A 26,967-nucleotide genomic window follows, 5' to 3' on the forward strand; every position below is an offset into this window, starting at 1 on the left:
TTTCCCTCACAGCTGAGAGGAGACGCCTCCAGAGGCTGTGAGATTGTGCTCCATCTGCAATTGCTTTGTCAATGCCTGCATCTCTAGCAAGGGATCCTAGCCATCTGGCTTCCCTGCCCTCTAATTCCACGCAATTGGCTCCAGAGTCCCAGCACCGGAGCAGCCAGGTGACAAGCTGCTCACTTATGTAGCGACCAAAATCTTTTTGCACATCTCGTAGTTCACGCTGGTATAGGTTTCGGGTAGTTACTGTTAATTTTTCAGCATCCTCATCTTCCTCCTCCCGAATCCCTGATGGCCCAGCATCATCATCTCTATACCTAGATTTGGCAGAAGACTCTCTGCGTTCTAAACGACCTGAATCTCTATACCATTTTTTAATTTCATTTTTTCTCTAGAGGGGCAATTTGCACTGCTACAGCTTGTTTCTCTGACCCAGCTACAGGGTCTGCCACAGGGGTTGGAATACCCTCTGCCACTGTTACACCGCACAGTACCATAATGTTCTTAAACCAGGGCCCGGAGAGAATAAACAACATGACAGAGAGCACATATGGAAAATAATGTGTTATAATACTCAATTTGGAAACAGGCGCAGCAGACTTAAGATTAAAGCAATCAGCATTATGACTAACAACTATTAATTAGGTCTAATACCAATTTTAGTTTAACACACTCTGGTCAGTTCTGTCGTTATCTCAACCCTTTGTGCCCCAAGTTGGGCGCCAAAAGGGCTGTTGTGGTTTAACCCGGCCGGCAGCTGAACACTACACAACTGTTCGCTCACCCTCCCCCCTCCCTCTCTGGGATGGGGGAGAAAAATAGGAAAGTGAAACCCGTGAGTTGAGATAAAGACAGTTTATTAAGACAGGAAAATAATAATAACAACAATAATAACCGTAATGATGATAATTGTACTACTGCTAATAATGTGTACGAAACAAGTAATGCACAATGCAATTGCTCACCACCTGCTGACCGATGCCCAGCCTAACCCCGAGCAGTCCGGCCCTCCTCCCCCCAGCTAGCCATCCCTATATATTTAGCATGACGACAGATGTGATGGAATACCCCTTTGGCCAGTTTGGGTCAGCTGTCCTGTGTCTGTCCCCTCCCAGCTCTTGTGGCACCCCCAGCCTGCCCGCTGGCAGGACAGAGTGAGAAGTTGAAACATCCTTGGGTTGGTGTAAGCACTGCTCTGCAACAATTAAAACATCGGGGTGTTATCAGCACTCTTCTCATCTTAAGCCAAAACATAGCATTCTACCAGCTACTAGGAAGAAAATTAACTCTGTCCTAACTGAAACCAGGACAGCTTCCTGTTTTATTAGATGGTTTTAGTGGCTGCTCAAGCATCTTTCAGAATGCAGTTACTTTCTTTAGTTACCTTCTTTACAGTTACCAGCAATCTGGAATGAATAGGAGTCTCGGCCTTCCACCAGTCTATTGCTTATGCGTGAATGAGCACTATTAGGAGCAGTAACTGCAGGCTAATGGAGGTGCTCTGTGTGAAGAATGTTTTGATGGTGGTCAGAAATCTCATTCTGAATATATGTGTATGAATATTAAGAGTCCTTAGGCTGGGTGACGTAGTAGGAGGAAGTCTTGCACCTCTTGGATAGTGGATCTTGTTTGAGGAGAGTGGAGAAACCACTTAATTTCCTTGGGTGTTTCTCCCAATGAATGGTAAAATAAACTACATTTGCTCATACAGATCATATGTTTCCTGTAGACTCTGTAGTGGTTTGTTGTGTTAAGGTGTCTAGCTGATTAACTGATACAGGTCTGGTTGGATTCAGGGTACTGAACTATCCTGAATTTTCCTACAGTGTAACATGCCCTCACTCTAGTCCCGCTCAATGAGAACTATCACAGCTAGGAACGATGCAGTTCAGTGCAATTTATTACAGCAACAGGTACACATGTTCTTTGGATTGCCGGTGATAGTGACTGTCTGCAAAAGCAAGCTAACAAGCATGAAATACGCAGGTGTGCAGCCTGGAAATTAACGTGTTAAAAGGCAAAGACTCTATAGAGATTTCTAAGTTTCCATGGAGACACCCAGTATAGCCAGATGTTCAAATCTCACCCAAAGGCATCCCAATGAGGTGGGGAGGGGGGAGGTTCAGCCCATCAACTGATCCCAGGAGTCAGGAGGTCCTCGGGATGGTATCTTCCCTAACATCCCCTCTCTCTTAGGCCAATTTATATTATTTTCTATCTTTTAGGTGGAGCTTGAGTAACTTTAGTCAAGCATTTCTTAGTTATGATTGAAAAGTTTTCTTGCTTTTGTTTAAAGGAATAGGCTCTGAGAAATTCAGAGCGCATGCTCAGTGAGGGGTGGTCGCACCTTGGAGGTGGGTAGCTTTTGGGATGGAGGTGCGTTTTGGTATTATAATGATATTATAATGATATTATAATGATATTATAATGAGAAAAAGTACACTAGAGTATAGCATTTGTCAGAACATGACAGGTCCTTGGCTCAGGGTAGCAAAAAGTGCAGTTTATTGGTCTTGGTGTGCACAAGAACAATCGAGTCCCCCCCTCTTGTCACAGAGCCTAGCCGTGGTGTCTCCACTCCACTCTACGCCCCGTACTGTTCCTTAGAGCCAGCACACCAGGTTCCCCCAGTGCGATATCATCTAAGGTTGGCAGCCTAGGGAACGCTCAGGTAATACAGCTACACTCTACCCTGAAAGCCTCTTCAGTGCTGTACATTTTCTTTAAAACGTGAATATTAGTTTAATTTTCCTAGTAACTTTAGGCAATTGCTCCACATGCTTGTGCATTTTTGACCTGGAATGTAGTCCTAGTGTAGATAAGCCAGTAACCCATTGATATTGATTCCAGCTCGAAGTAGACACAGGTCCTGGAAGACAATATATTTCATAAGACGCTGAGTGATGGAGCAGTTTTTGCTCTGAACTGATTGCTTTTCCTGCGCCCCCTTTTCCAACACTCCCACCTGTTTCCTTGCCATCTTCTTTTTCTGGGGTGTCCTGGGTTTCAGTGCAAGTTATGGATCCATCATGCAGTCACTTCTGAATACTGTTTCTTTTCATAGGGCTTGGAATATGCTATCAACTTTGATAGTTCAAATATTTATAGAGAAAAATTAACAACATAAGGTATTGTTCATCATGCTCTAAGGGCTATAAAATTTTACTTTTGAATGTGTTGACTTGAGTCTTGTGAAGCAACTCTGTGGCATGTTGCACTTATACCAGTGATGCACCCCTCAATTTTAGGAACGTAAATTATGTGATAGCATCAGCTTTGGAGCATTACTTGGTATAAAGGATCTGTTGCTCAAAGGTAGTAAGCTGTCAGGGCTGGCTGTGTCAGTTAATATGCAGCACACTCTGCTGATTGCTCTTCTCATTTCATGTGCATGATAATCTGTCTTACAAGCAGCAGTGGTGCACATTTAAGGACACAGGGAGCATCCCTGCACTGTACTGATGTCCCACGGGCTGCTTATGTGTCTGCAAGGCAATCATTTTGTCCTTGTACAGCTTCTGGCAGCTTGCTGTCCTGGAGGCAGTTTAGGAACTTGAATGAGAGAGGTTATAGGCTCTGCCAGTGGTCAGCGTCCCTCTTCTGCCTGCTCTGATTCTGGCCAGAGAGCTGTCCTTTCTGCTGGTGTTTTAGGTAGATGTAACTAGTTCAGGGCAGTTAGCTTTTATTGGAGGGCTGGGTGTTGGAGAATGGGGCTTTGCATGTGGCTGTCTGCTGCTGCAAAAAGACAGAAGTTCATCTAGCATAGGACTTACACTTGTATCCGTTGGCAGTAAAATGTGAAAGGCCATGTTTTGTTGGACGTTTCTTTTTGTCATTAAGTGCAAGCTGCTGTCACAAGTCACAATCTCATTCTTCCTCTGCAGTGCTTGTGTAGCTCCACAGTGAGTAGAAGAACTGATCTGGCTGAAAAGCAAATCAAAAAACTTGAATTTTCTGCCATGTCTGTTATGTTCATTGCTTTGATTCACTGCTCAATTGCACGAACATTTCAGCATCCCTGGGGTGGTATTAGAAGTGAGGCATGTGGGATGAGCATGAAGGGGACCAGAACCATTCCTTCCCTTTGCCAGTAGTCCGCACTTAAGTTTTATTGAAGTCACCATGCAATTGAAGTGGTTGTCTGTCCTAAAGATGATTTTAAATATAATGCTGTGCTGTCTGCTCTTTTGTTTCATAACACTAATGAATTTTCCCTGTGTAGGGAGGAGAAATAAAAATACCTACCTGACTTCTATTCCCTTGAGCACCCAATCCAAACTTATGAGTGTATCAGCTAAGATTAGTAGCTTAAATGAAAAAAACAAAAAACAAAAAACAACAAAAACACAATATTTAGCAAAGCCTATATTTAAAACCAGGAGTTTGGTGAACTTGTGTTCTCTTCTTTCTGCTGCAACTTTTCAGAGGTTCTTAACTTCAGAGGTAACGTAGCAGCCGGTCAAATTTCAAGCTTTGTGCTAGTGGAGTTGTAAGTTGCTTGTCGTCCAAATTCTCTTTGTTTCTGAGGTGTCAAGTCTACTTGTGTGTTACTTAAGTGAAATAAACCATCAGTTTCCAGTGGTCACAGAGCACATATGTGATCACCCAAGATAAAGCTATGTCTCTGAAAATGTGCTGCCCATTTATAAGCCTGTGCTGTTTTCTTGCTTTGCTTAAATCTGGTGCTTTTAGTCTGTGCCTGTCACTGGGGAGGCTCCTTTTTCTTTACTTCTGACTGTTGTTGAACCAGTTTGGTGAAGAAATATTTCTCTCATTTCCTCCTGCTTGGTTTAACAATTAGGTTTGTTGTTCTATCATTAAGACTTAAAATATTTACTACAGTGTTACAGAGTTGTATTTTATGTTTTATATGTGGTATAAAATAGTTTTCAGTTATTTAATCAAGGGGAGTATGTAAAATAGTGTGAAATATCAACTGCAACATGTTTTTTTTCAGTGAGTGTTCCTGTTTTGGGAAAAGCAGTAAACTAGTATGTGCATGGAGAATGAAACTGCTGAAGTGATGGTACCTTAAAGTTAGGCTGTGATGATTCAGATACACATGGCCTTAGTAATTTTAGGGCAGCTTATATTTAAAAACAAAAACAAAACAGACCTGAAACTACCCTTGATAACTGAATTTTAAGAGCTAGGCTAAAGTTCTGCCTGTTTTAAGGAACATTGCAGCTGTATTGACTACTTGGTCAGAAAACTTGTTCACCTTTTAAAAACATTATCATTTACCTTGAATCGTGTTCCATTTTGATAGCCTCCTTCATATAGAAAATATAGCATGAGATGTCTGTTTAAATGCAAGTCTAATAATGCTCTATCTTCTATGTGAAAGGAAGTATTCTGTACATTTTTCCATGTTTGACATCATGGTGTTTTGAATAACCATGTTCCATATTCATATCAATTTTTTGTTTTTGTTTTCAATTTATGCACAGCATTTGCTCTGAAATTTGGGGATTGAGTACACCAAACACGATAGATCAGTGGGATACAACAGGCCTTTACAGCTTCTCTGAACAAACCAGGTGAATATTCTGCCCTCTATCACATCATAGAAATCTTGTGGGAGGGATTGGATTTGGAGGGTCTGTAATGGGATGCTTTAGCTTTAAAATAGACTAAAATGCTTCCTAGGCCTCTCATGGTGCAGCATTTTAAAATATTTGCTTGCCAGTGTAGAAATCCAGGTGTTCTCAGCTGATGTTTTGACCAATGAAAATCTAATTCCAGAAATTCCAGAAAAATCTAATTCCTTTTTCATGCCAGTGCCGTTGAAAGAATGGGAAGACTTGTTAAATGCAAGCTCTAATGTGATTTGGTATTTATATCAACAAAGTTGGGCTACTCAATTCTTTAGACCTAATCTTTACAGAGTGTTTAAACTGCTTTGTATGCCGCAAGCTTTCAGTTAAGCCTTGCTAATTGGCTCAGATACGAGCTACTAAAGAACTGTTTGTAAATTCTTCAGTAGTTAATGGTGGGCAAATTCTAAACAGGGTCTTTATTTTTTTTCATGTCACATTACTTGATTTGTGTATTGACGTTTGTCTCCCATTCCATAACGATCATAAACATCTGCATTTGTGTAAGCATATGCAGTCAGTCTTAAAACATTTTCAGCTGGTAGCAAGGCAGATGAAGTCAAGACGATAAGCTGTACAGCCCTTACGAGATGTGTGTTCATGCTTTTTGCATTACAGTTATACTGCCATGTGGATCACGTGGGCAGCTGACTGTTTAGAGGCTTATTTGCAGTCCTGTGGGAATTCTTATGCTTAAAGTAATAAAGCATCTGTGCCACAGCAAAGCCTTGTGGTTTAGAAACTGGAGGGACTATTAAATGTGTGTTTTTCTTTCAACAATTGTCTTTTGACTTTTAAAAATGTACGTGAAGCAATTATCCTAAATACTTGGTTGGAGGTAAAAGTGGCTTTTATTGAACCATAAGTTCACTGGCAATAATTTGAACATCTTCAAAAAAGTAAAAATGCTGTTTGATATCATCACTTGTCTCATCTGAAGTCTTTTAACAAGAGTACAAATGTTACTAATAGTGTCAATTGTGTGAACTCTGAAAATGAACAAACTGCCTTTCCCATGTGCGTACACTGTTGTTTGAGTGATTAAGAGACAGCATGCAGTCTGTAAATACTTCTCAACATCTTTCCCATGTAGATCTCTCGATGGCCGACTACAGGTATCTCATCGTAAAGGATTACCACATGTTATTTACTGTCGTTTGTGGCGCTGGCCAGATCTTCACAGTCACCATGAACTTAAAGCAATTGAAAACTGCGAATATGCTTTTAATCTTAAAAAGGATGAAGTATGTGTAAACCCTTACCACTACCAGAGAGTAGAGACACCAGGTAGGAAGACTGTTTCTGATTTTATAGCAGCATCTGTATGTACACACTTGTTCAGCATAATATTTTAAATAAAAAAATAGAAGGATGGTGTGCTCTCTTGCCAAAACTACAAGATGATTAAAGGTACAGGTTTTGAGAATACCATCCATTGAAAGTTTTTAGTAATAAAGATGCTGAAAAACTTTTACACATGTTGAATAACAATGATAAATGCTTCCAGTACTGCTAGCAATGGTATGGTCCAGCATGGAAATGAAAGAGTTGTCTTACTAATATAGAGTGGTCTTACTCAAAAACACCTCAGGAATCTGTTATGGTAACTAGTGGTACGATTGCAGTATTAGCAGTACTGAGAAACATCTGAAGAAATTGTTAGATGTTTTATTTTTTTCCCTTTTGGTTCATAGAAGTGTGTATTTGAGGGTCTTACTAATACTTTGAATTTTGCTTTTCCAGTCTTGCCTCCTGTACTAGTGCCACGGCACACTGAGATTCTAACAGAGCTTCCACCTCTTGATGACTATACCCATTCCATTCCTGAAAATACTAACTTTCCAGCTGGAATTGAACCGCAGAGCAATTACATACCAGGTATTTGCTGAACTCCTAATGCTAGCAGTACACTTATCTTTGTTCCATTGCTGCTGCATTGTTGTTGATTTCACGAAGTGATTAAATGAATTGAAAAACATACCAATTAAATCTTGTTGATTTTTCTGCATTAACTCCAATGGAAGGCCTGAACACTGTTACTTGTAGAACATGATCCTGTATGAAAAAGGTATTGCTGCAGTTTCAGAGTAGCTTACTTGGTTTCAGTAGCTTAAGGTTCAAAATGCTGATGAGTACAAAGTAGACCTTCATGTTATGGTTTAAGACTTCTATAAACATGTAGGTGTTGCCAAATGCTGTATATTGGAGATTGAGTAGTAAACTGCTCAATTCCACCATGTGCAGTATGCAGAGAAAACTAAGTTGCAAAGCAGTGTAGCTTGCAATTGATCAAGGTCTGCTTTGTGTACTTGTTACAATTGTGTGCATACAATTTTTGTTAGTGTTCAGGAAAGGAATAATGTAACTGTACTGAACTTCTAAAGAATGCTTCTTCCCTACCCCAAAACAAAATTCAAGACTGAGCTGCTACAGTGCACACACAAGCCTGTGTCCTTACAGAAATGTAAGATAAGTAACCTTTGTTTCCTGTCCCAATTTGCTGTTTCCTACCTCTTCAGAAAGTTGTCTGGAATATAAAACCAAGCCAAGCTGAAGTTTTTTCATAAGTTTAATGCAGTTGTGTTACAGCATCCAAGGACTGATGAATAAGCTGAAAATTCAGGTCCTGGCTCTCTAGAAGAATGACTGCATTGTATACTACACACATCTGAGTTTCAAACTGTATCTACGTGTCTTACACAGGATGTTTCTTGCATTTTCTTTAAATGTATCTGAGAATTGAAATGGCACCAAGAAAATTTCCATGAACTTGATCTCCTCTGTTTAATCGGTGCCAAATTTGTTGCCACTTAAGGGTGAGATATTTAAAGAGCTATTTAAGATGCTAGAACTTGATGTTGCTTTCTTTGCTTATGTATACTTCATTGACTCCATCAGAGGGCTTTTGATAGTGTTTGCAGACAACTTACTGGAAAGCCACCATTTGAAAATACAGGAAATGAGCTCAAGGAACTCTAGGTAGTTATTTGCAAGAAGTCTGTTCAAGGTGATTGCAGGTACTCACATGATCTTCAAATGTTTATGCAACTCACCATACCTTGCCTCCTCTTTGCCACTGACACCCTCCTTGTATTCAAGAATTGTATCTTATTTTGACCACCTTAACTAATCTTGACTACTTAGCTAGGTTCTGATAAGCCTTGTGTGTCTTGACAGCCTGCTTCAGAGAACTTTTCTTTAGCAGTAAACCAGACTAACTGTGGTAGTATTGTACCACAATACTGTCTCAGTATGTCTACAAAGAGATCTATTTCACCTACAGTGTAGCTCTTGTATGTTTGCTGGGCAGATGGTGATTGTGGAGGTGCAGGGTGGCCTTCAGGGCCCATCCAAATCTGGGATGTGCTGAGCTGTTTTGTCCAAACTTGTGGCAGCATTCATGCTCTGCTAGGAATTTTTAATGCTGCACTTCAACACTTCTTTCCAGCTGTGTTGATGCTCACCTCTGACCCTAAAACAGTATTAATAGTACTAGATTGGAGGGGATCTTCTGTGTTCAGACAGACTAGATATGGAAAATAACCTGTGCCAAACAGCCTATATTAGCAACTGGAAACAGGAGGTGTGGGTTGGATTGGAAATGGTTATTGACCTTTTACCATGTCTGTGGGCTTAAGTATAACAAATAATTTAAAGATGGTTGGAGTCTGGTTTATCACAATGAATTCTATAAAAATGTTCAAAACCACGTGGTTTTGTCATCATAGTTCTTGTTAGTAAAGATTTCCTTTAATCTTCCTTCTAAATTCTCACTTGAATTTTGTCACATCTATATTTAGTGTGTAGTTTTACAGACTGAACCAAAGATGCAGTTCATTTGGTTCATTTTTATTTAATCAACTGATTTAATTTTCCTTCTGATCTTCCTTATGTCAGAGACTTACAGCAATAGATATTAGATGTAACTTGATTTTAATTCTTAGGCAAAAGGCTTTGTTTCTGCTCTTTGATAATGCATAATTAAATTGGAATTATTTCAAACATGTGAGAGATTAAACTAAGGTGATTATAGAGATCAGTTAGCTTTGACCTTCTTTCACTAAAGAAACTGAAGTTTTGTCACTAATATATAGGAGAAGACACTTGCCCAGTTCAGACAAGATTACTTCCTGAAAGGCAGTTGGTTAACTAATTATCTAGATTACAAAGTACATTTTGAATGGGGAAAAGGAACAACCATACTCTCATGGGATTTGAAGATATTTTTGTGAAATTAAACAAAATATCTAGTATCAAAATACTTTATATTTGTTATTGAGTTTACTTTGGTCTGTAAAATTCCTGGCTTTAGACAGCTAGTTAAAAGAGTAGATTTTTTTTGATAGTATGGAATTTATAACAACAATAGCTTGTGCATCATAATGTTAGATAATGTAGTTGTTAATGAGTGAAATCAACTGTTGGGTTGATTTCACTCAGTTAAGAAGTTAAGATTTAATTTCACAATTAAATCTTAACTTCTAGGGAGTAGGAGGGTGTCTGATCTGATGGTTGTACTATATAAAGACAGCTTTTTTTTTTTTTTTTTGTAGAAGTCACCTGATGGTTTTTCATTTGTAATTCTACTAAATGTGAAAGCTGTTAATCGCAATTGCAAAATTGTTAATCATTGTAGTGAAAGTATCTTGTATTACGTGGAACAAACAAGGATTGTCCATTAATTATACAATACATGTATGTTTGAGGAATTGGCAGGCATACAAAAGATGATACGTTTTATGTAGGCAATAAGCCAGGTAATGGATTTAAATTCCTGTGGTAGAAAGAAAGTCCAGCAGAAGGAAATTCTAATTCAGTATTCAGGTATAATATAGAGTTTATGAAGACTTGAGGACTAAACCCCCAAATGTTAAATCTTACAAGTTTCCCTATTATTCAACCAATAGATGGATATTTTATTTTTAAACAGAAACCCCACCTCCCGGATACATCAGTGAAGATGGAGAAACAAGTGACCAGCAGTTGAACCAAAGCATGGATACAGGTAACATTTTCACCACTTTCAAGACTTGGGATTACTAGTTGTGATCCCTTTATGTAGTGGTATGACTTAAGCCCAAATGATACTGGCAGTAGCCCTCTGTACAACCTGTTGTTTTGTGTTGAAAATACAAGTTTTTTTATTTTTTTGTGAGCAAAATATTTTTTTTTTGCCAGGGTAATGCTTTTAAAACACTTATGCTTTTGTTATGAAACAAATGAAATGTACTTAACATGGCACAAAGTCTAATTAAGGCTTCATCAGAAAATCTTGAAATAGATTTTAATAGCTGACTAGTTTCAACTTATTAGTAGCTTTCCCTTCTGAAAACAGGTTCAATGAAGCAAACTGTCTGTTGGCCTAAATAGGTTAAAGAAATGCTGCATTTTGAGAATCTCTCTTAGCTCTGATAACTTTATTGCTTCTGCTGAGTTTCAAATTAATTCTTGTTTAGAAAGCTATATTTAAAGAATAATGGAAACGTTATATATATAATATATATAATGTTTAATAATGGATGTTATTAGTGTCTTCACAAGGAGGGGTAGGTTCCCAGGAGTCTGGAAAATTAAATGTAATTTTAATTCAGAATAAAGATGTGACATGTTGGAACATGTTGGAAAACTGGTTATAGGCTTTCTGAGGTTTCTTAGTCCAAAGAATTTTAAGATAAAGATGGTTCCTAAGTAAGAGTTGTATGTATCCATCTGAAATGATGAGAATAATTTGCTCTTAATCTGTGTTGCTTCAACAGGATCTCCAGCAGAGCTGTCTCCTAGTACTCTCTCCCCAGTTAATCATAGCCTGGGTAAGTTGGAAATACTTTTAATTGTTTCAGTGTGTGTGATGGATCCTCTTTATGTATATAATTACACTAAAAATAAAAATGTACCTTAAAGCAAGAGCTATATTAGGAGGAAACTATTGGGTTGACTTCCTGATAATAAATATAAGAGCTGGGCTAATGACTAGTTAATTACTATACTATTTCTCTAACTGGTGAGCTGCTAGCAAAGAGTAATATGGTTGCATGTGTGTTCAGGAACTGAATTCATAAAATATTTTAAAGGATATTAGCCTGTCTGTAGTGCTGCCCAGACTTGCAGTCTCCCCCTGTCTGTTTTGCTCTTCTCATGTACTGTTTCACCTGTGGCCACAAGACAATTGTTGCTCCTCCATTAGTTGCCCACCTGCTTTGATCAGGTTCTATTGCTAGGTTTCTGTGTAAATCCCTCAGGAAGATCAGATTCCTTTGACTTTGTTTAAGAGTGGGGAGTTGGTGTGAAAGGAAAATGCTGTCCAGAGAGCTGGGCTAAGTAGTTAGTTAGCCTCCATAAAAAGAGGAAGCAATACAGGAGAAGCTGAAGATGCACAGGGAAGATATGAAGCTTTAGTAGGGAGAGTGCCTTCAAATGGATGGGTATAAGGTGAATATATTGTAATATGAGGGAACATAATTTTCATATTTAACTTTTTCCTTTGTTTGGTTCAGTGTTTGATAGTTTGATCTCTTTAATGTTGCCAGAGTGTTTTTAAGTTATAGAATGGTAATAGAAGTGTGTCAATGTCTGGTACTTACAGTAACATTGGTTTAATCATTTTGCTGAGCAAGCACAAGTAAAGTATGTGAGCTGTGATCACTTTAGATCACCCCTTCCCTTTGGTGGAATATTGAATTCTATTCTCTTTACTGTGGTAGGTAAAAACGATGGCAAGCAAAATTAAATTTGAATAGTTTGAGGAGACTTGAGCTATTGTTTCTGGAGGAAAAAAATAGCAAGGCAGATCAATTTCATTTCAGCTTCAGTTCTGTGCTATTCTTTTTTATTTAACTTTTTTTTTAGACTTGCAACCAGTTACTTATTCAGAGCCTGCATTCTGGTGTTCAATTGCATATTATGAATTGAATCAAAGAGTCGGAGAAACCTTCCATGCATCACAGCCTTCCCTGACTGTAGATGGTTTTACAGATCCATCAAATTCAGAACGATTTTGTCTAGGTCTGCTTTCCAATGTAAACAGAAATGCTACAGTGGAAATGACAAGGCGACACATAGGTAAAAATCTAATCTTTTAACTATTTCAGTATTTTAGCTCTGAAATTATCAGTAGTGGTCCAGGTAGGAAAGGCAGATCTGTTGTTTAGGGTTGTTTCACCATTATACAACCAGCTACCGAACTGTCTTCGAGGCTTTCTAAGGAGAGTGTGGTGTCTCTTGCTAAGGACAGAATTGGAAAGACAGAGATCACTGCTTTCAAGTCCAGAGTTCTTTTGTTACTGATATTGGCAGAAGGGGAATGGTTGGACCAGATGATCTTGGAGGTCTTTTCCAATCTTTATGATTCTATGGCCTTCAGTAGAACCTTCTGACTACTTCTGCCCCAAATCCAAATGCTTGTCATAAAATTTTAGAGGTGGAGAAGCCCAAGATATGCCTGTGATGACTGATTAAAATGATCAGTGATGAGGAAAAGTAAACCTGTAAGGCATTCTCCCTTTTTTTTTTTTTTGAGTAGCTCATATTTTATTTGAAAAATGCTTTTGAAGAAAGTTTTTGAAGAAAAATGGGAATAGAAACTATGGCCTTTAAAGGACCTGTTCATTATAATTAGCTTTTGGGGGGGAAATCAATTGTATGTTACTTCTTACTTGTGCCAGAAATAACCCATACGGATTTTTTTTCCTCTGAGAAAGAGCAAGATCATATTTCAGAAGTGAACAATAGGATTTCTTACTGATTTTTTTTTTGACAATAGGACTAAATGAAGTCCCACTGTTTTTGTCAAAGTAGTACAGAAAAAGGGGTATGCAGTGGGTTGTGAAATTGTGTGGGTGCATGTAAGAGGAGAGTCTGTGGAAATGGTATACTTGTTCTGTTTTTTCCCATCATCTTAGCAGCATGTGCCACTTCACATACAGCACTTGATATTGGCACATGTTTTAATTATGCTGAATCTAATCTTTTTCTTTCAATTGTGGCATTTCAAGTGAAAAAATTCTTTACTTCTTAACTTGGCTTTGGTTACTAGCCATTGTGTATCTAGAAAATTCTAGATCACTGGACCAAAAATTATTTTGCCTTCAAATATTGTGTGATAAAAATGCAAGCTAGTTGTGTTCTGTCCCTGCTACAGCTGTCAGACCAGCAGTATGGTTATCTAGATAATTGACTTCTATTTTTGTTGAAAAAAAAAAAATAAAAAATTGGCCTTCTCTAAAACAAAATACTCCCTTGTTTGTTAATCTGCCTGGGTCATATCATAACTAGAGTTCCTTTGAATTTCCTTACAGGAAGGGGAGTACGCCTCTATTACATTGGTGGAGAAGTTTTTGCTGAGTGCCTAAGTGATAGCGCAATTTTTGTTCAGAGCCCAAACTGTAATCAAAGATATGGCTGGCATCCTGCAACTGTGTGCAAAATTCCACCAGGTTAGTAGCCTACCAAAGGTCTTGTACAAAAAAAAATCCAACTTTTTTTTTGTCAGATGTCATTTACTTTTGTTTTGATGCCTAGAAAGGGTTTCTTCATAGTTCTGGTCTTCTGTGTAGCAAACACAAGTATTTAAGTGTACTTCTTGACTTTTTTTCTTTGTAGGATGCAATCTAAAAATCTTCAATAATCAAGAATTTGCTGCTCTTCTGGCTCAATCTGTGAATCAGGGTTTTGAAGCAGTTTATCAGCTTACTAGAATGTGTACTATAAGAATGAGTTTTGTTAAAGGATGGGGAGCTGAATACAGGTAAGAAAAAAGCCTTTACGTTTTTTCCTTTTGCTAATGTGCACTATTTCTCTCTGGCTTGAAAGCTATATATAGCTACTGTAGCTATGTTGTCTTCAAGTTGAACCCCATATTTTCTTTTTCTCTCCTTCAGCTATGGAACTCCTAAGTCATAAAGACAGGTAAACTGATTTTAGTATTGCACTAAAATTCATTGAGCAAGGAGTTTAATCAGAGTTCACTTCCTCACTTAGTCTTACTTGCTTATTGTGGTGAAAACACTGACAACATCTGGAAGTTTCAGAACTTGTTATACAATTGTTTGCTGTGTTAGACCTATAGTCATTTTGGTCTCTGTGCTTTTCTATGAGTATAATGTATAGTATAATGAGTTTGTTAGGTTGGTGTGGGGATACAGTTTGGGACCCAAGGGAAAGTACTGAAGTGACTGAGTTCATTATGCAGACTAAAACAGCTGGTGAACATGCATTTAAGGGATGGCAAATATATTGGAACTTGGAGTGGAAAAAACTTTGCAGGAGTAAGATGTGTGTTTATGTAGAAAAAACTGCTAAAAATCATTGAGTGGAAAAGTAGTCTTTTATCTGCTTTTGAATAGTCTAATTATATTCTCTATAGAACAAACTAAAACCTATAGTTCAGATGGTGCATCTTCTTAATGTAGTATGGGAATTTGGAAGGAAAAGGAGCTAACTTGAAACTGAGCAGTTTTCATTATTTCTCAAGCTGAGATTTCATTATTTTAGAGAGCTACAGATGTAGTTTTAAACAATAACAACAAAAAAACCTTAGAAGTCTCTATAAATTATATACTGAAAGAATAAAGTCTGACACATCAATACCATATTGCAGTACAGAACAATTATTTTCTTTAAATCCTTAATTCTGAAGTTAAATAATACCAGGTTGCACTTTAGATCCTGGAGTTTTGTTTCTTTTATCTGCTCTTGCAATATATCCATGCAAATGTGAGCCATTGGTATGTGGGGGAGGATTCTTGGCTAAATTAAGCCAATTTTATAAAAGCCTAATTAGATTAAATGAAAAATTTGAGTAATTAAATAAATTGGTACCTCTTTGTTAGCAAGAGGTATGCAAGAAAAAAAATCCGGCTCGAGTTTAAAGAACTGTTGGATTTAGCTCAAAAGGAGTATGTATACACTTACGCATAATTAAATACAACATTCAAGTCGGAATAGAAGAAAGGCTTAATCAGTCAGATTATGTGAAGACAACTTGAAGTGAATGGAGTGTAAATGTTGGGTTAAAACAGCGGAGAGGTTTTTGGTGAAGTTATTGCTAAGGAGGGAGAATGATTTTTAGCAGTCTATAAACCCTTCAGAGATCATAGGGTTGAAAAAGCCCAGTGGAAACTGCCAGAACAGCACAGTCTGAGTACCAATGTAATGCTGAAATAGTTTATTTGCATCTCTGTTGAAGATAGTGCTAATAAATTATTGAGGTGCAAAACTTGTAAGTTATGATTAAAGTAAGAAGGGGTTGCTCCTACGTGTACAACCTTGAATTTAAATTAAGGTAGTCTAAATTGTCAAAATAGATGGTGAAGCAGGGTATCACAGAATCACACTAAAAACCAGTCATTGTTAAAACTTCCATGCTTCATTATGTCAGAAATGTTTCTCAGACTAGGTTTTGGCGAAGCCAAACCATTATCTACATTTTAGGCATGTGGCTTATGTTCATAACCATGATGTCAAGGTGGTAGATTTTATAGGCTTAATAGACAAAATAGTTCATAGCTTTTCGCTTGTTGCATGTTGGCTTAAGTTGAGGATTGTGGTAGAAGTTCAGATCAGCAGTTAAGCATTCACATTAACACAGTAACTAACCAGGGCTAAAATAATCTTCTGAAGAAAGTTGAGGTGTAATCACAGCAAAGATTTATTTGATACATAGATGGGAACTCCATGGATAGAAGAAGCTGAGTTCTAGCTTTGAGAGGGCTGCTAAGTGGCTCACTATTTTATCTTTTGCGAGGGCTGTTGAACAGAACCAGTTATAAAATATTCAGGAATATTCTGGAAGTGTGTTGTGTAACAGATTGTAGGGGAGTTGACAGCGGTGGAATAATGAACTTCCTTCTTTGGGAGAGGATTCAAGACTAAATGGAATTACATTTCCTGTGGTTTAGATTGTTCTTTTTATTGGATCACTTTATTTTGGCATAGGCATTCAGGGCTAAGTTAATGTTTTTTTGGAGTGTGGAGAGAGAACAGACCCCAACTGCTTTCTTCTCCTAGAAAATGTAATACCACAGACAGCTCTTGAAATCCATCTTCTCGCTGGTTTAATTTTTCTGCCTTTTCAGTTCCCCCCATTTATATAAACATATTTTCTTAAAGCAAAGAGTTCCGATGCTGACTGTAAAAATGAAGGGACTGGGTTTGTATGTGACTAATCCACTTTCTTTGAATCTTAATGCCTCCTTGCTCTGATTTTGGAATAGGTAGAATTATTAGGAAAAACTGGCTTAGCAACAGTAGGTAGTCTTGCCATTCTAGTTTGAGAAAACTCCCATGTCTGTAGTGGGTACAATGGAATAACAGGATCTCTCAGGCAGAGTATGTCCAATATTTGTTTCTCTGCAGATGAAAAGGAAGACTTCTGAATAACAGGTTTCTCTCCCAAGGATGTATGGGAGAGTGAATAGAACTTTATGGATATCAAGTTTTTGGCTTTTACTGACACTTCCTAAATAGTGTACTAAAAAAAAATAAAAGCTGCTGTTGTGGAAAAATAAGGCAAGTTTGTAGAGAACAGAAACAATTTTTACTTAAACTGCTTGTGTGAAGATCTACAAAACAAAGTAGAAGTATAAATAAGATTACAGGAAATCAGATGAAGTTTGGAGTTCCGTTTGAGATAACATCAGTCAGCACAGTATAACCACACTGTGTTATGATGCAGCATTTCTTGCTTCATTGTACGTTTTTCTTGATGATTGGTCTATAAAGATAGATCTTAAGATTGCCTATGCATTATATTGTTTGGCCACCTTACCTGTGCAGAGCCAAGCATTTCTGTTCCTTATTTTTTCAGTATTTGTCTATGAAATTCAAATGTAGTTATGCATGCAAACTTTTTGATGGTGAAGATAGTAGATGTATGCAGCTGACTGTGATGCAAACACCAGATTGGTTGGACCGTCTTCACTTTTGAGTTGCTTTTTTGTAGTAAGGTGTTGTGGTTTAACCCAGTCAGCAGTTAAACACCACACAGCCGTTTGCTCATCCTCCCCCCTCCCTCTCTGGGATGGGGGAGAGAATCAGGAAAATGAAGCCTGTGGGTTGAGATAAAGACAGTTTATTAAGACAGGAAAATAATTATTATAATAATAGTACTACTAATAATAATGTGTACGAAACAAGTAATGCACAATGCAATTGCTCACCACCCACTGACCGATGCCCAGCCTAACCCCGAGCAGTCCGGCCCTCCTCCCCCCAGCTAGCCACCCCTATCTGTTGTTCAGCATGACATCAGATGGGATGGAATACCCCTTTGGCCAGTTTGGGTCACCTGTCCTGGGTCTGTCCCCTCCCAGCTCCTGCTGCACCCCCAGCCTGCCCGCTGGCAGGACAGAGCGAGAAGCTGAAAGGTCCTTGGCTTGGTGTAAGCACTGCTCTGCAACAATTAAAACATCAGCATGTTATCAGCACTCTTCTCATCCTAAGCCAAAACATAGCACTCTACCAGCTACTAAGAGGAAAATTATCTTAACTGGAACCAGGACGTGAGGCATTTGGTGTGGTGCTTGGAACATTTGCTTTTGTTCTTATTCTGTTCTCCAGAGCAGAACATTCTTGATAAATTGTGGATACAAATGTGATTATTGATGTTTTTCATAGATGTGGGGTGGGTATTTTTTTCCAAAGACTGTTTGGTAAATCATTAGTACAGTTATAGTAATAGTTGCAAACTTTCATCTTTCTTTGTAGTAGAGATGGATGGAAACATCCCATCATATGGATCGTATGATGGAGAACTTTATGGTAGCCAAAGCTCCTTTCTGACTTTCCCATTCCACTTAATTTTTCAGGCGGCAAACAGTAACAAGCACTCCTTGCTGGATTGAACTTCATCTGAACGGACCTCTACAATGGTTGGACAAAGTATTGACTCAGATGGGCTCCCCTTCAGTACGCTGTTCCAGCATGTCATAAAATTCCTTTCTCCATTACCAGTGGGCTAAATACTGAGTCCAATCAACAAACTTAATGTATCAGCTCCTCTGTCATAGTATTTCTGTGTGGTCCCCATGAGCTGTTTACTATCCAAAAAGTTTGTTTTTTTTTTTTTTTTTTAAAAATTACAGCAAAACAGCACTTGAGGTCTCATCAATTGAAGAACCTTGTGGATTCTGTTTCCTATACTCTGATACTAGATGAAAACTTAGTGTATAGAAATGCCTTTTTCAGAAAGAAGGGACAATTCTAAAGACTCTTAATGGTGTTTTTATTGGTATGTAATTGAGTGTCCTAATGGTTTATCAATAACATGAATAGCTAAGTATATGTACAGGTAATGTATCATGATCTCAGATATGACAGCATTGTGCTGTTCTACATTTTATTTCCCATAAATAGATGTTTGGTTTGTTTTTTGATTGGGGAAAGTCTCTCAAAATTCCAAGACTACTCCTTTATTATTTTGTATTTTTTATATAAGCAGGTTTTTGAGTTGTCTTTAACATAAAAAGCAAACTCTACTTGTAGAAAAGCTTAACTTTTTTGCTGTTTTCTTAAAGAAAGGAAATCCCTCCATTAGAAGGGAAAGAAATGTCTGAGATTCATCTGTGAAATCTTAAGACGCTTGATATGCTTAATGGGGCCTAAAATAAATTCATATTACAAATTCCAAGTATCCATCACACTAGGAGTTTACTTTTCCCTACCAGTCTGAGTTGATGCATCTGTTGCCAGCAATATTGCTGGCACTGATTTATCTGGGACTCTTGTATGTTGAATCATTGAAATATTTTTCTCATGGAGTGAGAATTTGCCATATTGTTGGATACTGGATTAAAATACACAAATTTAGTGGTTTACCCCTTACATCTGTTTTCATTAAACAGATATCACTGAAAAAAATCTTGGTTTTAGTTTTTAGAGCAAATACCTTAAAATCCTCTTCCAGGGTAAACTAGACTTTCATATAGGTTTTAAATAGATGCAGTTTCTTAACATATTTCAGTAACACAACTTAAATTTCTGATCTGAGTGGCTTTGTATAGCTTACATACCAGATCATATACATCCATTATGTCATAATGGGCCTTGTTAATAAAAGTAGTTGCTTCTGCAAAACCTCTAGGATAGTGGTTGCTGAGGTATGAGCAGCAAAAGAGGACTTCTAGGTTCTTCATGACAGTGCATGTTATTGTGAACCCTTGGACACTACAGCTGCATCATATTAAAAATATTCTGAAATGTATTCTACAAATAAGTTTGGGTTGGGGGAAGGGTTGGGAAACTGTATAGAAGGGTTATTCTGACTTGAAAAATATACATCTTACTAACAGTCTTGTGATCTATCTATCTGTCATTCTTTCATTATTGTGGCAGTAACAGGATTGCCTTTGTTTTTTTCCCATTGTTTCATCCATTACACTAGTCCTGTACTTCGTAAGTACAGCTAGTGATAACTGAGCTTTGAGAACAAAAATGTGGCCGGTGTTACAGCTTTTAATCAGTTGACTGAATTGATGATAGCAATGGATATTTTTATGCCATAATGACTAGGGCATAGAAGCAATACCAAAAATCAAGCCTTGAAAAAGTGTGACAGACACCTTTTAAAAATTGGCAAAGCAGTTACCAGTTTGTGCTAGTTTTACCAGTAGATTAATGTATTGGTAGAACTTGTGAACCTAAGAAATAAGCTTCATGTGTGTTGCATTTGCCTAATATGTGAATACACTAATAAAAGTTTTAATTCTCATGTTTGTTGCTTTTTTATTAATTGCTGTTTATATTTTCTGTTGAAGGTTAGGAATTATTCTAACCAACCTTAAAAAAAAAAAAAGGCATGAGTTGCATGCATGCTGTGGCCAGAAAAGTGTATAGCTTAGATGTTAAAATCGCTTCTTAGACAGCTATTGTGGAGGTTCTGGTTCTGTGTGTTTAACAACACAGGTTTCTACTTCAGATCAAGTTTATTAAAGCAGTTGCTTTTTTCCTGCCACAACCGAATTACATCCTACTGGTTCAGATGTTTGCTTTCACCTGTGAAACAGATAAGAGCAACTTGTCTGGGTGAAAGACTCCATTGCATTTATGAACAGGTTGCAACTTGAATCAGTTGGGTGACCAATTGTATAGTCTCCTTACTGTGGGTTTCTGTATGTGTTCTCTTTCAGCTGGGGCGATATTCCTTGCTTTGTCTTGAACACAGTAATAGCCTTGATGGAAGCCATTTTTGGGTATGTGCTTCCAAGTAGTGTGCAAGGATGCTGCAGGCATTATCTGTGGACCTGTGATGCTGCCTGTGGACAAGGCCATCTCAGATTTTGTAGAAGTCACTTTTTGGCTTGTCAGTATCACTAAAATACTCTCCCATTGTTACTGTTTCTGCCACAGCTTGGTGGAACAAGGGAACAAATCTTCATTTGAAGTATGCTTACCTGTATTTAATTAAAATGGTTTTGGCAGTCCTTGAGTAACTTTAACCTACTCCTGTTTCTTAATCCAGTGCCTTTCTGACTTAATCCCACTGATGTTCTGTTCTTCCTCAAAACCTGACCAGTGCCTGCTCAAACATCTCAATGCAGAATACCTGTGGTATGTAAGGAATGTGACTTCATCCCTCTTTTGCCAGGCAAAGTATAATGACTTCCAAAGTACAAATGAAAAGTGAATTATTTTTTTCAGTAAGTGTTTTGTTAATAAAACACTGAGCAGGGAGCAATCAGCTGAAGTATTCCAGGTGTGGTTAGCCAGCTAGTTATCTGTATAATGAAGCTGGAAAAGTGCTGTATGTACTGACGTGCTCTAACTTTGGACTGGGATTCTATGTGCCTGGGTGCTAATCTCTCCCTTGTCACTAGCCCTGTCTGAGCTTGATTTTCGTAGTACTGCCAAAGCAAAGTAATCAAAAATCAGGTAATTGATGTAAACACCTGAGCCATAAAACAGTTTGAGTTGCTTCATCTCAGTACATCCAAGCTGAGAAAACTTCTCAGAACCCCTCTCAGAACACCTCTGAAGAAAAAGCCAATTTCATTTTAACAGTTCTTCCAGTTCCAGGCCCGTGTCTTTGAGAACAATGTCAAATGCCTGGAGTTTTGCACCTTTAAACTGTGAGAATTGATAGCTGAATGTTACCTCTGTGTATTTTCCCGTTGCTTTTGTGCATGGTGCTTATTTAGGTGGTCAGCTTTCTGTGACAGAATTTCTCCACTGCTGTTTTAGTGTTTTGCGCAGAATCCTCCCACCTCCTTTGGCTTCCAGGTGCTATTATACAACTCTAGAATGTGGTGAAAGCTGTGGTGTTTTCTTGTTCTTACTCAGGGTGCTGTGCTTAATCAGTACTTAACCTCTTTGAGACTGATTGCAGGCAAACTGAACAGCTTAACTTCAAACTCTGTGTATAACAGGGAGAGGTAAACTCTAAATGTGTTTGGGACTCTGAGTTGGCTTTCCAGTAGAGAGCAAAGTCTGTTGATGGAGGTGCCTAATTTAAATACATAAAGTATGAATATCTGCTTTAAAAGGTACTTGGATGATATCAAAATAGTCTGCTTAGATGTGTAGTAATATAGCTTTAAACTAATTTACACTGTAAAACTAGAAATCACAATTACTATACTATGCTAAGCTTCTTATTTTCACGTGTTCAACTTTTCATGTTGAAGTGGGTGGGTGTGATGTTTGGGGGGGGTTGATAATCATCTGCCTCTAAATTGTTGGCACAGTGAGCTGAAAGTGTTTTGTTTTTACCTTCAAACTTGTCATACTTCATTGTGGTTACGGCTTTTTTTAGCATTGCAAACTGAAATTTTCCTGCAGCTGGGTTTTGAGTTAAAATATTGTGAAATATAGGATTTCACTATACTCTACCCACGCAGTGTTTTACTCGAGTATAAAGTGGTGTTCCTTTTCCCAAAACAAGTCTGACTGTAGTCTAATTTTGGGAATGCTCAAGCTTCAACACTAGCTCCGAAGAGTTTATGAAGTACTGTACTCATCAGAAGAATTACACACATCCTAAGTAATGTGACAGCAATACTAGAAAGTATTTCTAGGAGAACCTTAGGGAATTAAATTGCAGCCAGTCTGAAAGTTTGTTACTAGTGAGAAAATACTAATGAATTGTGTATTTTCTTGACCCCGTAAGCTTGGCTGGTATGTAACCATCACAAACTATATATTAAAGAAGGCCATTTAAAAATAGCCTTTAGTCATCTTAGTCATCTTTTCCATGCCTCTTGTGTAAAAACTTCTCTAAATAAGATTGTTTTCCCAAGAGAAGAAACAGCACTGTTTATGGAATAAATTTCTAGTAATAGAATTGTCACAGCTACAAAAACTAGAATCAAGGCTTCAAAGCTAAGAACAATCTTTGATGTTACATTACTTGTTTCATTAACTATAGTCAGGATTAAATCTAGTCAGCTGGCAGAAGAAAAATGGATGAATAATGGGTATGTAAAGATGTCAGGCCCTGATGCTCTTGATCCTCTTCCCCCATGCAGAAGATCTAGCCAAAATGGATTATAGGAAAGCCCAGTTGCTTGTCCTTTTCCTCTTGGAATAGGATCCAAAGTGGCAATGGACATGCATGCTCCTGCACTACTGTTTTTCTTTTAATTTGCAACAATAAAAGGTGAAACAAAGCTGACACTGATTTTTCTGTGTTAACAGTATCTAGCTATTTGCTCATCTAAAGCTGCAGTAAGGTATTAAAAAAAAAAGTACACCTCATGAATTAATTGAGCTTATAAGCAATGTGTACCTGAGGCTGAAAATTCCATATGATTTTAAAACTTATCTTTGCTTTAAAGTTTCGCTTATTTGCCTTTTCATTTTGAAGTAAAATTCCAAGAGCAACTATTGTGGCACCAAGCATAGACTATTGAACTTCAGTTGTCAGCAGTTGCAGTTCTATCTGTGGATGACGGGGTGGGTGCTGTCTATCAGTTCTTATTTAATCCTCGAGAGGAGTTGTCTAGGTAGTTGGTCACCTTTGGGCAAGGAGTAACTAGGCAGGGAAATGGGAGGATCTCAAACAAGGAAGGTGGAGTAGAGGCACTTCAAGTTTCAGAGCTGTGTTCTGGAGCAGGGAATCCCAGGCTCCTCAGGGTTGTTTCTTATGCTCCAAAGTCCTCAAATACACAAGACAGTTTGACAGGGAGTAGTATTGTAGCTAAGCTTAGGTTGTCTAGATTCATTAATTCGTTTGAAACAAAACTAATGCATAATGAATTTGGAAACACTTCAGAAGTCCTGTCTCTGTGTTGCTTGTCCTTGAAAAGTTGATCTGTAGGATTCACAGAGTGAAAATGAGGGGAGAAAATAGGTGTTTAACCTATTGAGATATATGGATGGGGGACATTCTGCATAGACTCCCCAGGGCTTTAACAGCTGGGTGTTTGTATTTTCCAGTGAAATCACTGATGGAGGCTGTGGTTAAAAGAATGGGGGGGGGGGGGGTGAGCCTCAGGCAGGAGAGGCAGGCTTTTCAGGGGAAAAGCAGGACTCTGTCCTGCTGAAGCCCTGAGAAGAGCAAAATGTATCTTGCCATAAAACAGCGTGGGCAGCGTCAAGATTTGAGAGCTGCTAGCAATTTGAGTAAGCCCATGCAGAGAAAGATTGCACTATTAGAGATGTTAGCTCAGGTACAGGTTCTAGTGAAGTTTCTTACAGACCTGAGCCAAGATGCGTACCTGAGGATTTAATTGTGTTGTGTGCCTGTATTGTGCTCCCTTGCTTGCTTGGTTCCAGAGTTAATAAAGGCAGGTGAAGCTCAGGCTGGGCTTTGCTGCCAGTGTAGTAGGGTAAGGGCTCCACGGAGTTCTACTACCCAGACTGATGCCTAAGAGTGGAGAAAGGACTTGAGAATTAGTTGCAATATCTTTTGGTAAGCAGTCTGCATAGCAAACAGCATTGCCTTCAGTAGCAGAGGATCCAAAACTACTAGATTTGTAGTGGGGAACAAACAAAACAGTTTTTCATGAGGACTGCGGGAGAGCACTGCCATGCATTTGAGGAGTGAAGCAGCTGCAGAAGTGCGGGAGGACTGCAGAGCACTGTGGCAGGCTGAGAGCAGAGGAAGCTGGGCCTGAGGGCTGTGGTTGTTCTGCAAAGCATCCGCCCTCCAGACTGGATGTACCTAACAGGATCCAAATCTGCAAAAAAGATGCACGTACAACACTGAGGTGTACATCCATAGCCAACATAAGCTTTATCTCATCTTTTTGTAGTTGAGCCTTGGAAATGATAACGCTAATTTAGGAGCAATAATCCCCTTCTAGACCAGTATGCTATCTCTTCTTTTACAGCTTCAGAAGTCTGAGCCTCCAATTGGAGGAAAAACCACAGCTGTTAGCAATGCTGATGTTAGTATTGATGTGAGGGGAAAATATCTTCATAATGTACTCAGACTTTGAGGTTTGCATGAGGATGCATGAAATCAAAATGGGCAAAGAGCCAGGGCTGAGAAACACTGATGTTTAGTAGAACTGGAAAAGCGGTGGAACTGAAAAAATGGAAGTGGGTGATGCTCAGTTTCAGCAGAGATAAGTGGTCTTAAAAGCACTCTCACCAGTATACGAGCACTCTTGATACGTATCTGCTAGTTAAGAAGAAAACCAGTTTTTGTCTTTGTTACAGTACTGAAAGAATGATTGGAATGCAGGGAAATTGAGCTAGTGGGAATACAAGTCTGGTTTTGCACCTCTGTTACTCTCAAAGCTGGGACTTGGTGTAGTCCCTTTAGAAGTAACTTGAGGTCAAGACTGAAGAACTGACACAACTTGGCCTGTAGCCTGCCACTGCATGGAAGAGACTGTTACTTGCCCACAAGGAGAAGCAGACTTAAATGAATTGATAATAGAAAGCCTACAACTTCTGTGGGAAGAGATTTGACAGAGTACCTAAACAAACTTTGATTTTGGAGATGAGAATTTTGCCTTTTCTTTAATCAGAGTGCTGAAACAGTCTTTGTTGAATGTTCAAGTGCTCCTCAGCATATAGTATGTTTCATCCTATGAAGTGAGGGTGGTGGGGTTTTTTTGTTTTGTTTTAAAGGGCTTAGAGTCTGACTTAGTGAAGTTGCAAGACTTCTTTTGTCTCCTGTTTTTTGTAAATATGCTTAAAACCAAAATTAGTGGACAGACAGCAGCCATGCTTGTTAATTGTGGAGAAAAGACATTGTTATTCTGATGTCCTGTGGAACAGTATTGAGTAGAATTTTTTCCGAAGCGTGCATGTGTTAATAGCAGTAAGTTGTCTTAGGAGGGGGAGAGGAATAAAAAAAAAATAATCTTCTAAGGTACTTGTTAAAGGGAATGGGGGTGGGGAGTGGGAAGCAATTAGTGTGCAAGGAACAGTCTAAGTATTTTAATTGTATTTGGATTGAGAGCACTGGGTTGAAACTTGCCTGGTTGATGGTCCAAAGCCTACTTGAACTTAAGTTTAAAGAGACTGAAAAGGTCTGTATACACATGGGAGAGCTAGTGCTCTGTTAATTAGCACGGCAGTATATAGCCCTGGCCACACTAATTGCCAGTTATGTGGCGCTATTAGTCAATTAGAACATTCAACAGTCAATTAGTACACTAATTGACTGTTAGGTCCATCTTCATGGCTAATGGTAGCTAAAGACAGATGGCAATGGATTAACTGATGTTTTTAATTGTTGTTCAGAAACTGGCTTGAGAAGCACCAGTCTGCTTGCAGAGGCTGCTGGTAGCGTAAACTTGCTAGGATCTTGACAAAAACAGTTTAATGAATTAGCTAGGTATTGAAATGCATTTGTATTTCTTTAATATTTGTATTTCTTTAATATTAGTCCTAATCATTGAAAAACAGCTAGGCTCTGTGACAAGAGGGGGGGGACTCGATTGTTCTTGTGCACACCAAGACCAATAAGCTGCACTTTTGCTACCCTAAGCCAAAGACCTGTCATGTTTTTGACAAAATGTTGTACTCTAGTGAACTCTTACTCGTTATAATACCAAAACACACCTCCATCCCAAAAGCTACCCACCTCCAAGGTGCAACCACCACTCACTGAGCATGTGCTCTGAATTTCTCGGAGCCTATACCTTTAAATGTTCGTACTGGAGTTCTAGCATGTCTGGCACTGCAGCACTCAGTGGTGGCATGACTTCATTCATGCCCCGATAGTCCACTGTTAGCCTCCACTTGTCATTAGACTTTCGCACTGGCCATATAGGACTGTTAAAAGGTGAATGAGTCTTGCTGATCACTCCTTGGCTCTCCAGATGATGAACTAACTCATGGATAGGAATCAGGGAGTCTCGGTGCGATATTGCCACCGGTGCACAGTTGTAATTGGCACTTGCTGTTCTTCAATCCTCAGCAATCCTACAGCAGAAGGGTCTTGTGAGAGACCAGGCAGGGTAGACAGCTGCTTAATCTT

The 26,967-nt window shown here is 38.5% G+C and overlaps 2 protein-coding genes across 9 annotated transcripts in view; one reads left to right on the forward strand and one right to left on the reverse strand.

Moving 5' to 3' along the window:
* Positions 1-20,304, forward strand: part of LOC101803787 (mothers against decapentaplegic homolog 2) — a 60,523-nt gene extending 40,219 nt beyond the window's left edge. For 6 of the 8 annotated variants that reach the window (XM_038169592.2, XM_038169593.2, XM_038169595.2 and 3 more), the window contains 9 exons: positions 5,454-5,543; positions 6,694-6,887; positions 7,344-7,478; positions 10,531-10,605; positions 11,357-11,410; positions 12,447-12,659; positions 13,895-14,032; positions 14,199-14,343; positions 18,404-20,304. In XM_038169592.2, coding sequence (XP_038025520.1) covers positions 5,454-5,543; positions 6,694-6,887; positions 7,344-7,478; positions 10,531-10,605; positions 11,357-11,410; positions 12,447-12,659; positions 13,895-14,032; positions 14,199-14,343; positions 18,404-18,527 — 1,168 coding nt within the window. In that variant the 3' untranslated portion in view covers positions 18,528-20,304. The remainder of the gene's footprint in view (positions 1-5,453; positions 5,544-6,693; positions 6,888-7,343; positions 7,479-10,530; positions 10,606-11,356; positions 11,411-12,446; positions 12,660-13,894; positions 14,033-14,198; positions 14,344-18,403) is intronic. The other 2 variants (XM_038169601.2, XM_038169600.2) reach the window with 2 other exon arrangements.
* The window catches only part of LOC119712996 (immediate early response 3-interacting protein 1), a 349,750-nt gene that overhangs the window by 64,640 nt on the left and 258,143 nt on the right, over positions 1-26,967 (reverse strand). The gene's annotated exons all lie outside the window — the stretch shown is intronic.

Source organism: Anas platyrhynchos, chromosome W (assembly GCF_047663525.1).
Source record: "Anas platyrhynchos isolate ZD024472 breed Pekin duck chromosome W, IASCAAS_PekinDuck_T2T, whole genome shotgun sequence".
Classification (NCBI taxonomy): domain Eukaryota; kingdom Metazoa; phylum Chordata; class Aves; order Anseriformes; family Anatidae; genus Anas; species Anas platyrhynchos.